General features: G+C 40.6%; 1 protein-coding gene across 2 annotated transcripts in view; it reads right to left on the bottom strand.

Moving 5' to 3' along the window:
* The window catches only part of SIRT5 (sirtuin 5), a 191,870-nt gene that overhangs the window by 51,523 nt on the left and 125,566 nt on the right, over window positions 1-14,781 (bottom strand). For both annotated transcript variants that reach the window (XM_053714754.1, XM_053714753.1), the window contains exon 7: window positions 5,270-5,393. In XM_053714754.1, coding sequence (XP_053570729.1) covers window positions 5,270-5,393 — 124 coding nt within the window. The remainder of the gene's footprint in view (window positions 1-5,269; window positions 5,394-14,781) is intronic.

The raw sequence follows: 14,781 nt of genomic DNA, 5'->3' as shown, positions 1-14,781 counted from the left end.
AGGCAACCCGATTAAGAAAACAACCTGACTCAAACGGAAGGTCAACCAACAGATTTTTACAAATTAAACAGTTAAAATTTTTTAAGATACAACACAAGTAAATGACTCTCACGCCTCACAAATACAACTAGTATGTTTCCAGTTGTTTCAATTGTTATATTGTTAATGTTTTCACAAGTTATTGTTTCTGTTTTCTTGTTCTACTTTCAACCATAAATGAAGGACTCCCCCCCAAACCCTTTTCTCCATGTAAGAACTTATTATTTCTAAAGGGGGAAGCCTTTCTAGATCCCCCTAACTCAAGAACCAGTTTAATAACAAGTTGGCAATGGACATTAAAATTGGACTAATAAGTAGAACCTCACTTTTGGAGGAACAGATGTTAAATGCCGATTGATTTTTTGATGTTCTACACTATGTATTAGGTAAACACTATGTATATGTGTCATCCTGGTTTAGAAAATCAATAAAAACTAATGGGAAAAAAAAAAAGCTGAGAAGCGCATATCAACGTAGAAATCTTAGCACAAACATACTTCACCACCTCCATAGGAGGCAAAGTTTGTAATACTGAATTGTGGGTGTGGTGAGGGGTGTATTTATAACCAAAAAAAGTATTTTTCCAGCCACCAGTTAAACTTTAAAAAGACCTTTATTCATTTCTTACAGGGTCCATCATATCAACAACGTTTCAAACCTATGCCAGGTTCTTAATCATGTCAGGGTGTATTTATAGGCATTTTGAGGTTTGGGAAACTTTGCCCCTCCTGGTAGGATTGTATATCCCATACGTCACTAGCTCATGGACTCTTGCCAATTACATGAAAGAAATAAAAACGTAGCGATCTCAATATGTTATAAATATAGAATACATTGATGTGTTGCAGAGCATAAAAATTAACACTCACTTTAACTATAATACTAAACATCCAAGGGTACCCAATCAGATGAGTGATCCACTACAATTTACTATAATACTAAACATGCAAGTGTACCTGATAAGATAGGTAATCCACTACTATTTACTAGAATACTAAACATGCAAGTGTACCGGATCAGATGGGTAATCCCCAACAATTTACTATAATACTAAACATGCAAGTGTACCCGATCAGATAAGTAATCAACTACAATTTACTAAAATACTAAACATGCAAGTGTACCTGATCAGATGAGTAATCCACTACAATTTACTATAATACTAAACATGTGAGGGTACACGATCAGATGAGTAATCCACTACAATTTACTATAATACTAAACATGCAAGTGTACCTGATCAGATCAGTAATCCACTACAATTACTATAATACTAAACATGCAAGTGTACCTGATCTACAATTTACTATAATACTAAACATGCAAGTATACCTGATCAGATGAGTAATCAACTACAATTTACTATAATACTAAACATGCGAGTGTACCTGATCAGATGAGTAATCCACTACAATTTACTAGAATACTAAACATGCAAGTGTACCTGATCAGATGAGTAATCAACTACAATTTACTATAATACTAAACATGCGAGTGTACCTGATCAGATGAGTAATCCACTACAATTTACTAGAATACTAAACATGTAAGGGTACTCGATCAGATGAGTAATCCACTACAATTTACTATAATACTAAACATGCAAGTGTACCTGATCAGATGAGTAATCCACTACAATTTACTATAATACTAAACATGCAAGGGTACACGATCAGATGAGTAATCCACTACAATTTACTATAATACTAAAGATGCAAGTGTACCTGATCAGATGAGTAATCCACTACAATTTACTATAATACTAAACATGCAAGGGTACACGATCAGATGAGTAATCCACTACAATTACTATAATACTAAACATGCAAGTGTACCTGATCAGATGAGTAATCCACTACAATTTACTATAATACTAAACATGCAAGTGTACCTGATCTACAATTTACTATAATACTAAACATGCAAGTGTACCTGATCAGATGAGTAATCCACTGCAATTTAATGCGGATTCTGTAGTGATTGGATTAGTGTGAGAAAACACTAGAGGTAATATCACTAGAACACAAAATAAACAAACAGAGCACACCGGATGTCTCCGTAGTGGTTCCATTACCGGTTCAGTTGCCCGCACAGACGTGACCGCTGGAGAGTATAGCTGGCCTCGTCCCTGGTAACAGTGAGCGTCTTTTGAAGATTGCTTTCTCGAGAGATCTGACAAACCAGGAGTGGGCCACTGAACCAGTAACGGAATCACTACAGAGACATCCATCCGGTGGGACTATTTTGTGATGCATATGTTGATTTACACATTGTAAGTGTGTTTTTATCTTGTGCAAATGGCATTGTTTTAATAAACTACTATGCTTAGAGTAGCGGGAGCGCTCGGTTTGTTTCTTTTGTGTTCACAGTCTCTTTAGGGAGTTTAGTCCAAACATCTCCCTTCACACTGAGAGCGACACAGCTAAAGCGGACAGCGATACCCATTCGTACATCTAAGGGGACTTACAAGTACTGTGTGGTTTATCTTTGCCTTCACCACAGTGTCTTACATAAGTAGCACGTTGCACTTCAATTGAAGGTTCTCCAATTTCATCCACAACTAGACTTTATTTTATTTACATTAGGATTTTATTTTCACATAATTTCTGGAACCATGTTGTCTTGCATTGAATTGCATTTTGCTTTTTTGTTTCTGAAAAAACACTGATACTCTCTTTCTCTGCAATATTATAACTAGGTATCTCAGTCTGATGTAGCACCCAGGCCGGAAAGGAGGAAGTAAGGCAGCAGCCAAAAGGTATTCCCTCTTCCTTGTCACTAGTGGGTGCTAGACTGTAAGCAGTACATTTGATAAGCTATGGTGCATTCGCATTAAATGAATTTAGGAATGATTTATCTGTATTTATACATTTAATTTGAAAAACTCTATTTTTTCAAAACTATTGAGAAGAGTTGAATGATGGAAAATAAAAATATTTGTATAACCATTATTAATTTCGCCTTCCGTGATGTAAAATTGCACTTGCAATTACCAGAGCCTGCTTTATCCTGTCCAAGGTCTTTACTACTGGTTGGTAAAGTATTATTGCTTTTACATGATTAATATTACCTAAGGTCATTTAGAATTCAGTATCTGCGATATCCAACTAAATGAATGGTGGTTTGTTTAAACCTGTGTGTCATAAATAGATTTTTATTCTTAACTGCAGAAAGGATACAAACTACTTAAACAGAATACATTGAATTCTCATAGGTTAGTATATTTGGTTTGCATAGAACGTTACCCAATGTGGGCATACTGATATATTTGGTGTAGTGGATAGAATTGTATTGTGCCAATAGTAACCGAATATTGCATAAATTAAAAGAGAGAAGCGCTCAACCTGGGAACGAACAATAGCATAATAGCTTGTTCTATGGCTAGTTATCATCCAAGAAGCATCCTCTTTTTGCTCAACATGTGCCTTTCACAGAGAAGAACTTTCCTGTAGCATATCAGTCTGATCCTGACTTAACAGTACAGTCCAGCCCCGAAATACCAGGCAATACCTCTCTGAACAAGGGAAACGGCAAAACCCCAAACGTACCAGGTTTAGCGCTTCTCTTTTTTTATTTACGCAAATTATGACACTTAGGGAAGTCTCCCTAAGTGTGATGCGGGAATCCAGACGTGGACCTGTTGCTCAGTGTCACTAGAGGGATATGGCTGCACCTCACTGACGAGGCCCACAATAGGCCGAAACGTACATCTGGGGTTTTGCGGTTTCTCTCGTTCAGAGAGGGATTGCCTGGTATTTCGGGGCTGGGCTAAACTGTAAAGTCAGGATCAGACTGACATGCTACAGGAAAGTTCTTCTGTGTGAAAGGCACATGTTGAGCACAAAGAGGCTGCTTCTTGGGTGGTAACTAGCCATAGAACAAGCTATTATGCTATTGTTCGTTCCAGGTTAAGCGCTTCTCTCTTTTTATTTAAGTAACCAAATATTATTAATATAGTATATAACCATACAGACTTAATAACTATGCATTTGAATAGCTAAATTTACTAATGTGAATATTGTTATTAGCTGATTAATGCACCTAAGTACCCTTATTACTGGCTTTAGAAGAAATTTAATTTATCACAATTCTTGTTAAAAAATTAATTTGCAAATTAGTTAAAAGAAATATTACCCTTATGTAGTTATGTAGATCATCTAGTATCTCCTAATATTTTTAATTTAATATTTTTAACCATTTATGTTATATTACATTGGTAGTCTGTAGTTGGATCTAATCTCCTATTGGTACTATAACATTAAAGGGACATTAAACACTAAATACATGCTAGATAGAATGATGCATTCAAAGAAAAGATTAGTCCATGACTAACATGTAGATGTATTTTTGAAAGTTTCATTAGTTGTTTAAAAAGTGACACAATAAGTGTAAAGTTTTAGTGTCTATAAAACACTGGGAGCTGCCATGTTGTAACTTGTGTTACCTTCTCTGCTGTGGCCAATTAGGGTCAGTTATAAATAGGTCACTAGAGTGTGCAGCCAATGGCTGTGCTGGATTTAACAGTGTTCTGCACTTCCATTTCTAACAGGAACTGAAAAGCTCACAATTTCATAATGGAATTACAGGCAAAGAGGACAAAATAAATAATGAAAGTATATTGCAGAGTTGTTTTATTATATACAATTTATCATTTTATATTACCATCTCAAAGTGTTTAATGTCCCTTTAAGTACATCCCTGCTAATATGTAATTGTTTTTGTTACCAATTTCTAAATTTTATTTTAGGTTATTAAATCCTAAAATTTCAACTATTGTGTTTTATTTGTGCTGTGTGTATATGACAAATACAGGATCTAAAAGAACTTAGACTTAATAATGAACAATTATAATAACTCCTGCTATCCAGTGACTATTTTTTGTAAATGTTAATAAATATTATTTATTAAGTATTTCAAATACTTCAACAATGCTAAAAAGATCAGTGCAGGAGCTTTCTCACTTATTTCTGGCCCTAACTGTCAACACACATTTTACATTGAAATACTTAATTTATGATATATATATATATACACACTATACATGTATAAAAAATAAAAACAAAAAAGCATATGAAAAAAAAACAAATAAAAAATAAAACAAAAATGCAACAACATTTAAAACATTCAGAATATTTATCCCAAAGCAGAAAAGGTTGAGAGCCACGTGCTTTGTATGGGCTCTTATTCATATGAATAATGACTGTTCTAGTTGATTAAAAGTAATACTTACCACCAAACAGAGATCACACGTTTCCAATTCCTTCTCCACTTCCCCAAGGAGATTGGAATCCAAAGTCTCCCCAAACCACACCACATTAGGCCTTAAAAGACCATTGCAGCCATTTTCTTCACAGCTGAGGGCCAGAAAAAATATAAGAATGGGTGCAGGTATTTTTAATAAACACAAATATCTCCCAAACTGATATTTTAGAAATAGAGCTTTCATAGTGAAGTAATAGTGGGACCCTATCCTACATGATACACCAAACCTAAAACTGTGATAATGAGGGAGACACCAACACACTGTTGTACACTGTAGCTTCCATGACTATTAGTGAAATGGAATATGTGCAGTAAAGAATCAACTTCATTGTGACAAATCCCAAAGAAAAGTAGGGACAATCTACTTGAAAATTGTTATTGTTTAAAAATATAGATAATCCCTTTATTACCCATTCCCCAGTTTTGCATAACCAACACGGTTATATTAAATAACACGGAAGGGGACAGCACTCTCAGACTGGACTGGGTAAACATCCTATGACCCTGCAACATGCTCAGCCCTGGGTGCTCAATAGCACTCTCAGGAAGCTGTGCTGTCCCCAGATTCCCAGACAGTTAACCCCAGACAAGTCTGGTTGCAATGCCCATAGGGAAAATTACAAAAAAACTAAATTTATGCTTACCTGATAAATTTATTTCCAGATATGGCGAGTCCACGGCTTGAGTAATTACTGTTGGGAATATCACTCCTGGCCAGCAGGAGGAGGCAAAGAGCACCACAGTTAAACTGCTAAGTATCACTCCCTTACCCACAACCCCCAGTCATTCGACCGAAGGAAAATGGAGAAAAAGGAGTAACACAAGGTGTAGAGGTGCCTGAGGTTATAGTCAAAAGAACCGTCTTAAAATAAAGGGTGGGGCCATGGACTCACCATATCCGGAAATAAATACATTTATCAGGTAAGCATAAATTTTGTTTTTCTTTCCTAAGATATGGTGAGTCCACGGCTTGAGTAATTACTGTTGGGAACCAATACCCAAGCTAGAGGACACGGATAAATACGGAGGGAACAAGGCAGGCAGTCCTAAACAGAAGGCACCACCGCTTGAAGAACCTTTCTCCCAAAAGACGCCTCAGCCGAGGCAAAAGTATCAAATTTGGAAAAAGTATGTAGAGAAGACCAAGTTGCAGCCTTGCAAATTTGTTCCACAGAAGCTTCATTTTTGAAAGCCCAAGAAGAGGCAACAGCTCTAGTGGAATGAGCCGTAATTCTCTAAGGAGGCTGCTGTCCAGAAGCCTCATAAGCCAAATGAATTATACTTTGTAACCAAAAAGAAAGAGTAGTAGCAGTAGCTTTCTGAACTTTACGTTTCCAAGAGAAAAAGACTAAGAGGACAGAGGACTGGCAAAAATCCTTATTCGCCTGTAAATAGAATTTAAGAGCACGTACAACATCCAAATTGTATAACAAACACTCTTTGGAAGAAGGATTAGGACACAGAGAGGGAACAACAATTTCCTGATTGATATTTCTATTAGAAACAACCTTAGGACGGAAACCTAAGTTAGTACAAAGAAATGCCTTATCAGTATGAAAAATAAGATCCGGGGAATCACACTGCAGAGCTTAGAGTTCCGAGACTCTTCGAGCAGAAGAGATAGCAACAAGATACAAAACCTTACAAGATATCAACTTAATGTCTATGGAATGCAACAGCTCAAACAGAGCCAGCTGTAAAACTTTAAGAACAAGGTTAAGGCTCCAAGGAGGAGCAACAGACTTAAAGACAGGCCTGATTTTGACAAAGGCCTGACAAAAAGATTGCACATCTGGCACATCCGCCAAACCTATATGTAGAAAAACTGATAAAGCAGAAATCTGACCCTTCAGGGTACTGACTGACAATCCCTTCTCCAGGCCTTCCTGAAGAAAAGATTACATTCTATAATTCTAATTCTACTTTAAGAGTAGCCCTTGGATTCACACCAATAAAGATATTTACGCCATATCTTATGGTAAATCTTTCTAGTAACAGGCTTTCGACCCTGAATCATGGTCTCAATGACCGACTCAGAAAAACCAAGCGTTCAATCTACAAGCAGTTAGCTTCAGAGAAACAAGATTTGGTTGAAGGAAGGGACCCTGAATCAGGAGGTTCTTCCTCAGAGGTAGTCTCCAAGGTGGGAGAGATAACATCTCCACTAGGTATGCAAACCAGATCCTGCGAGGCCACGCAGGGGCTATTAGAATCACCAACGCCCTCTCCTGTTTGATACGAGCAATGACTCGTGGAAGGAGAGCAAACGGAGGAAACTGGTATGCCAACCTGAAAACCCAAGGAACCGCCACAGCATCTATCAGAACTGCCTGTGGATCTCTTGACCTTGAACCGTACCTTGGAAGCTTGGCGTTCTGAAGGGACGCCATCAGATCTAACTCCGGCACCCCCCATTTGAGGACTAAGCTGGAAAATACCTCCAGATGGAGTTCTCACTCCCCAGGATGAAAAGTCTGTCTGCTCAGAAAATTCCGCTTCCCAGTTGTCTACTCCTGGAATGTGGATGGCAGATAGACAGCAATTGTGGGTCTCTGTCCACTGAAGAATCCCAGTAACCTCCTTCATTTCTAAGGAACGCTGAGTTCCACCCTAGTGATTGATGTAAGCCACAGAGGTTATGTTGTCTGACTGGAACTTGATAAACTGGGCTGAGGACAACTGAGGCCAAGCCAATAGAGCATTGTAAATCGCCCTCAACTCCAAGATGTTGATGGGAAGAGCAGACTCCTCACGAGTCCAAAGGCCCTGGGCTTTTAACGAGTTCTAGACTGCTCCTCAGCCCAGCAGGCTGGCGTCCGTAGTCAAGATCACCCAGGTAGGTCTCCAAAAGAATGTGCCCTGAGACAGATGTTCCTGAAAAAATTCACCACCGGAGAGAATCCCTTGATGACTGATCTAACTCTATTCTCTGAGATAGATCCGCATGGTCGCTATTCCATTGTCTGAGCATGCACAACTGGAGAGCTCGCAAATGGAATCGAGCAAAAGGAATGATGTCCATGGAAGCCACCATCAGACCGAATACCTCCATACATTGAGCCACTGAAGGATGAGCAGTAGCCTGAAGAGAGAAGCAAGAGGAAATGATTTTGTTATTCCTGACCTCTGTTAGAAAAATCTTCCTCAATAGAGAATCTATTATGGTCCCTAAAAACACTACTCTTGTAGCAGGGAATAGGGAGCTTTTTTCCAGATTCACATTCCATCCATGGGAACAAAGAAAATCAACAATATATCTGTGTGAGATTCTTGAAAAGATGGCGCCTGAACCAATATGTCGTCCAGGTAGGGAGCACAGCAATTCCACGAGAACGGATCACTGCCAAAAGAGCCCCCAGAACCTTTTAAAAAATTCTGGGAGCCGTGGCTAGACCAAATGAAAGGGCCACGAGCTGGAAATGTTTGTCCAGAAAGGCAAATCTCAGGAATCTGTGATGGTCCCTGTGAATAGGAACATGAAGATACACATCCTTTAGGCCTATGGTTGTCATGAACTGACCCTCTTCTACTAAAGGAAGAATGCAGCGTATAGTCTCCATCTTGAAGGATGGAACTTTGAGAAACTTGTTTAGACACTTCAAGTCTAGAATGGGACGGAAAGTTCCCTCTTTTTTGGGAACCACAAATAGGTTGGAGTAGAACCTGAGACCCTGTTCCTGTGCTGGAACTGGAACTATCACTCCCAGGGAGTAAAAATGTTGTATAGATTTCAAGAACGCCTCTCTCTTTTTTTTCTGGTCTGCAGATAATCTTGAGAGAAGGAATCTGCCTCAGGGAGTAAAAGTCTTGAATTCCAATTTCTAACCCTGGGATACTATGTCCACAGTCCAGGGATCTGGGACGTCTCGTATCCAGGCTTGAGAGAACTGAGAAAGTCTGCCCCCACCTGATCCGATCACGGAAGGACAAACCCTTCATGCTGATTTGGAATCAGCTGCGGGTTTCTTTGATTGTTTCCCCTTGAATTTCATCCAAGGAAGTCTCTACTTGAAGAGAATCAGACAAGGCGTTGAACCAATAAGATGCCGCACTAATCACAGTGGCAATACACACCGCAGGTTGCCATTGGAGACCTTGATGAACATTTTTTTTTTAAATAAGACTCCAGATTCTTGTTCATCAGATGCTTTAAAAAGCAGTTATCCTCAATAGAAATAGCAGTTCTCTTAGAGTGGAAATAGCCCCTTCAACTTTGGGTACAGTATACCAAGGGCCTTTAATGGAGTCCTCGACAGGAAACATTTTCTTAAAAATGGGAGATGGGGAAAAAAAGACACCCCTGGTTTCTCCCATTCCTGTGAGATCATCTCCCTAGCAAGGTCCAGCACAGGAAAAACCTCCGAAATGGAAGGTTCATCAAAGAAACTATTACTAGATTATTAGAAAGTTGACTAGATTTCTAAGGAGTGACAAGGACAGGGGTATCGGAGTCATCTAAAGTAGCTAAAACCTCCTTTAACAATAGATGAAGGTGTTTAAGCTTACATCTGAAGGATACCACCTCAGTCTCAAAAGAAGGAATTATACTATCCGAATCCGATATTTCAACCTAAGAAAGTCCCAAAGTATCTTCCTCATCAGACTTATGAGAAAGGGCAACTTGGGAAGCAGAACTGAGGACAGGCACCTTACTTTCTGAATTTCTAGATTTCCTCTTGCGTTTTCCCTGTAATCTGGGAATGGCAGCTAATGCCGCAGATACCGCTGAATATACCTGGGCAGAAATGTATGCTTTTAAATAAACTCCACTAGGGGTTATAGAGGAAATGCAGGGCACTGCATGTGACGCCATTTAGGCTTGGGACATAGCAGGAGAAAGCTGGGGTATTATTTTAACAGTATCATCGTGAGAGACATTAGGCTCAAAAAATGTACTTTTATTTTGCAAGGTTTTCTTGACACATGAAGAACAAAATTGCATAGGAGCTGCAATTTGTGCATCTAAACATAATAAGCATAAATTCATGAGTGCAGGCTCTTGCTCCATATCAGACATGTTGTGAAACAGTAAATAAACTTGTACAGATAAGTTTAAAATTTTTTAATATTCAATTAAAATAACCGAAGAAAAAAAACAGAATTTATGCTTACCTGATAAATTACTTTCTCCAACGGTGTGTCCGGTCCACGGCGTCATCCTTACTTGTGGGATATTCTCTTCCCCAACAGGAAATGGCAAAGAGCCCAGCAAAGCTGGTCACATGATCCCCCCTAGGCTCCGCCTTCCCCAGTCATTCGACCGACGTAAAGGAGGAATATGCATAGGAGAAATCCTATGATACCGTGGTGACTGTAGTTAGAGAAATTAATTCAACAGACCTGATCAAAAACCAGGGCGGGCCGTGGACCGGACACACCGTTGGAGAAAGTAATTTATCAGGTAAGCATAAATTCTGTTTTCTCCAACATAGGTGTGTCCGGTCCACGGCGTCATCCTTACTTGTGGGAACCAATACCAAAGCTTTAGGACACGGATGATGGGAGGGAACAAATCAGGTCGCCTAGATGGAAGGCACCACGGTTTGCAAAACCTTTCTCCCAAAAATAGCCTCAGAAGAAGCAAAAGTATCAAATTTGTAGAATTTGGCAAAAGTGTGCAGTGAAGACCAAGTCGCTGCCTTACATATCTGATCAACAGAAGCCTCGTTCTTGAAGGCCCAAGTGGAAGCCACAGCCCTAGTGGAGTGAGCTGTGATTCTTTCAGGAGGCTGCCGTCCGGCAGTCTCATAAGCCAATCGGATAATGCTTTTAAGCCAGAAAGAGAGAGAGGTAGAAGTTGCTTTTTGACCTCTCCTTTTACCAGAATAAACAACAAACAAAGAAGATGTTTGTCTGAAATCCTTAGTAGCTGCTAAGTAAAATTTGAGAGCACGAACTACATCTAAGTTGTGCAACAAACGTTCCTTCTTTGAAACTGGATTAGGACACAAAGAAGGCACGACTATCTCCTGGTTAATATTTTTATTAGAAACAACTTTCGGAAGAAAACCAGGTTTAGTACGCAAAACCACCTTATCTGCATGGAACACCAGATAAGGAGGAGAACACTGCAGAGCAGATAACTCTGAAACTCTTCTAGCAGAAGAGATTGCAACCAAAAACAAAACTTTCCAAGATAATAACTTTATATCAACGGAATGTAGGGGTTCAAACGGAATCCCCTGAAGAACTGAAAGAACTAGATTGAGACTCCAGGGAGGAGTCAAAGGTTTGTAAACAGGCTTGATTCTAACCAGAGCCTGAACAAAAGCCTGAACGTCTGGTACAGCCGCCAGCTTTTTGTGAAGTAAAACAGATAAAGCAGAAATCTGTCCCTTCAAAGAACTCGCAGATAATCCTTTCTCCAAACCCTCTTGTAGAAAGGATAGAATCCTAGGAATTTTTATCTTGTTCCATGGGAATCCTTTAGATTCGCACCAACAGATATATTTTTTCCATATTTTATGGTAGATTTTCCTAGTTACAGGCTTTCTAGCCTGAACAAGAGTATCAATGACAGAATCTGAGAACCCTCGCTTTGATAAAATCAAGCGTTCAATCTCCAAGCAGTCAGTTGGAGTGAGGCCAGATTCGGATGTTCGAACGGACCTTGAACAAGAAGGTCCTGTCTCAGAGGTAGCTTCCATGGTGGAGCTGATGACATATTCACCAGGTCTGCATACCAAGTCCTGCGTGGCCACGCAGGAGCTATCAAGATCACCGATACCCTCTCCTGTTTGATCCTGGCTACCAGCCTGGGAATGAGAGGAAACGGTGGGAACACATAAGCTAGGTTGAAGGTCCAAGGTGCTACTAGTGCATCCACTAGAGCCGCCTTGGGATCCCTGGATCTGGACCCGTAGCAAGGAACCTTGAAGTTCTGACGAGACGCCATCAGATCCATGTCTGGAATGCCCCACAATTGAATTATTTGGGCAAACATTTCCGGATGGAGTTCCCACTCCCCCGGATGAAATGTCTGACGACTCAGAAAATCCGCTTCCCAATTTTCCACTCCTGGGATGTGGATTGCAGACAAGTGGCAGGAGTGATTCTCCGCCCATTGAATTATTTTGGTCACTTCTTCCATCGCCAGGGAACTCCTTGTTCCCCCCTGATGGTTGATATACGCTACAGTCGTCATGTTGTCTGATTGAAACCTTATGAATTTGGCCTTTGCAAGCTGAGGCCAAGCTCTGAGAGCATTGAATATCGCTCTCAGTTCCAGAATGTTTATCGGTAGAAGAGATTCTTCCCGAGACCAAAGCCCCTGAGCTTTCAGGGGTTCCCAGACCGCGCCCCAGCCCACCAGACTGGCGTCGGTCGTGACAATGACCCACTCCGGTCTGCGGAAGCTCATCCCTTGTGACAGGTTGTCCAGGGTCAGCCACCAACGGAGTGAGTCTCTGGACCTCTGATCTACTTGTATCGTTGGAGACAAGTCTGTATAATCCCCATTCCACTGTCTGAGCATGCACAGTTGTAATGGTCTTAGATGAATTCGCGCAAAAGGAACTATGTCCATTGCCGCCACCATCAAACCTATTACTTCCATGCACTGCGCTATGGAAGGAAGAAGAACAGAATGAAGTACTTGACAAGAGTTTAGAAGTTTTGATTTTCTGGCGTCTGTCAGAAAAATCTTCATTTCTAAAGAGTCTATTATTGTTCCCAAGAAGGGGACTCTTGTTGACGGAGACAGAGAACTTTTCTCTACGTTCACTTTCCACCCGTGACATCTGAGAAAGGCTAGGACAATGTCCGTATGAGCCTTTGCTTGTGGCAGGGACGACGCTTGAATTAGAATGTCGTCCAAGTAAGGTACTACTGCAATGCCCCTCGGTCTTAACACCGCTAGAAGGGACCCTAGTACCTTTGTGAAAATTCTTGGGGCAGTGGCTAATCCGAATGGAAGTGCCACGAACTGGTAATGTTTGTCCAGAAACGCGAACCTTAGGAACCGATGATGTTCCTTGTGGATAGGAATATGTAGATACGCATCCTTTAAATCCACCGTGGTCATGAATTGACCTTCCTGGATGGTAGGAAGAATTGTTCGAATGGTTTCCATCTTGAACGATGGAACCCTGAGAAATTTGTTTAAGATCTTGAGATCCAAGATTGGTCTGAATGTTCCCTCTTTTTTGGGAACTATGAACAGATTTGAGTAGAATCCCATCCCTCGTTCCTTCAATGGAACAGGATTGATCACTCCCATTTTTAACAGGTCTTCTACACAATGTAAGAATGCCTGTTTTTTTATGTGGTCTGAAGACAATTGAGACCTGTGGAATCTTCCCCTTGGGGGTAGTTCCTTGAATTCCAGAAGATAACCTTGGGAGACTATTTCTAGAGCCCAAGGATCCAGAACATCTCTTGCCCATGCCTGAGCGAAGAGAGAAAGTCTGCCCCCCACCAGATCCGGTCCCGGATCGGGGGCCAACATCTCATGCTGTCTTGGTAGCAGTGGCAGGTTTCTTGGCCTGCTTGCCTTTGTTCCAGCCTTGCATGGGCTTCCAGGCTGGCTTGGCTTGAGACGTATTACCCTCTTGCTTAGAGGGCGTAGAGCTTGAGGCTGGTCCGTTTCTACGAAAGGGACGAAAATTAGGCTTATTTTTAGCCTTGAAAGACCTATCCTGAGGAAGGGCATGGCCCTTTCCCCCAGTGATATCTGAAATAATCTCTTTCAAGTCAGAGCCAAACAGCGTTTTCCCCTTGAAAGGAATATTAAGCAATTTGTTCTTGGATGACGCATCCGCTGACCAAGATTTTAGCCATAGCGCTCTGCGCGCCACAATAGCAAACCCTGAATTTTTCGCCGCTAATCTAGCTAATTGCAGGGTAGTGTCTAGAGTAAAAGAATTAGCCAATTTAAGAGCACGAATTCTGTCCATAATCTCCTCCAAAGGGGTAGCTTTATCTAGCGACTTTTCTAGTTCATCAAACCAAAAAGACGCTGCTGTAGTAACAGGAACAATGCATGAAATTGGCTGTAGAAGGTAACCTTGCTGAACAAACATCTTTTTAAGCAAACCTTCTAACTTTTTATCCATAGGATCTTTGAAAGCACAACAATCTTCTATAGGGATAGTGGTGCGTTTGTTTAAGGTAGAGACCGCCCCCTCGACCTTAGGGACTGTCTGCCATAAGTCCTTTCTGGGGTCGACTATAGGAAACAATTTCTTAAATATAGGGGGAGGGACAAAAACAGAATTTATGTTTACCTGATAAATTACTTTCTCCAACGGTGTGTCCGGTCCACGGCGTCATCCTTACTTGTGGGATATTCTCTTCCCCAACAGGAAATGGCAAAGAGCCCAGCAAAGCTGGTCACATGATCCCTCCTAGGCTCCGCCTACCCCAGTCATTCGACCGACGTTAAGGAGGAATATTTGCATAGGAGAAACCATATGATACCGTGGTGACTGTAGTTAAAGAAAATAAATTATCAGACCTGATTAAAAAACCAGGGCGGGCCGT

Source organism: Bombina bombina, chromosome 5, assembly GCF_027579735.1.
Source record: "Bombina bombina isolate aBomBom1 chromosome 5, aBomBom1.pri, whole genome shotgun sequence".
In the NCBI taxonomy this organism is placed as follows: Eukaryota; Metazoa; Chordata; class Amphibia; order Anura; family Bombinatoridae; genus Bombina; species Bombina bombina.
The sequence above is the reverse complement of the archived record's forward strand: the minus strand, read 5'-3'. Positions and strand labels throughout refer to the sequence as shown.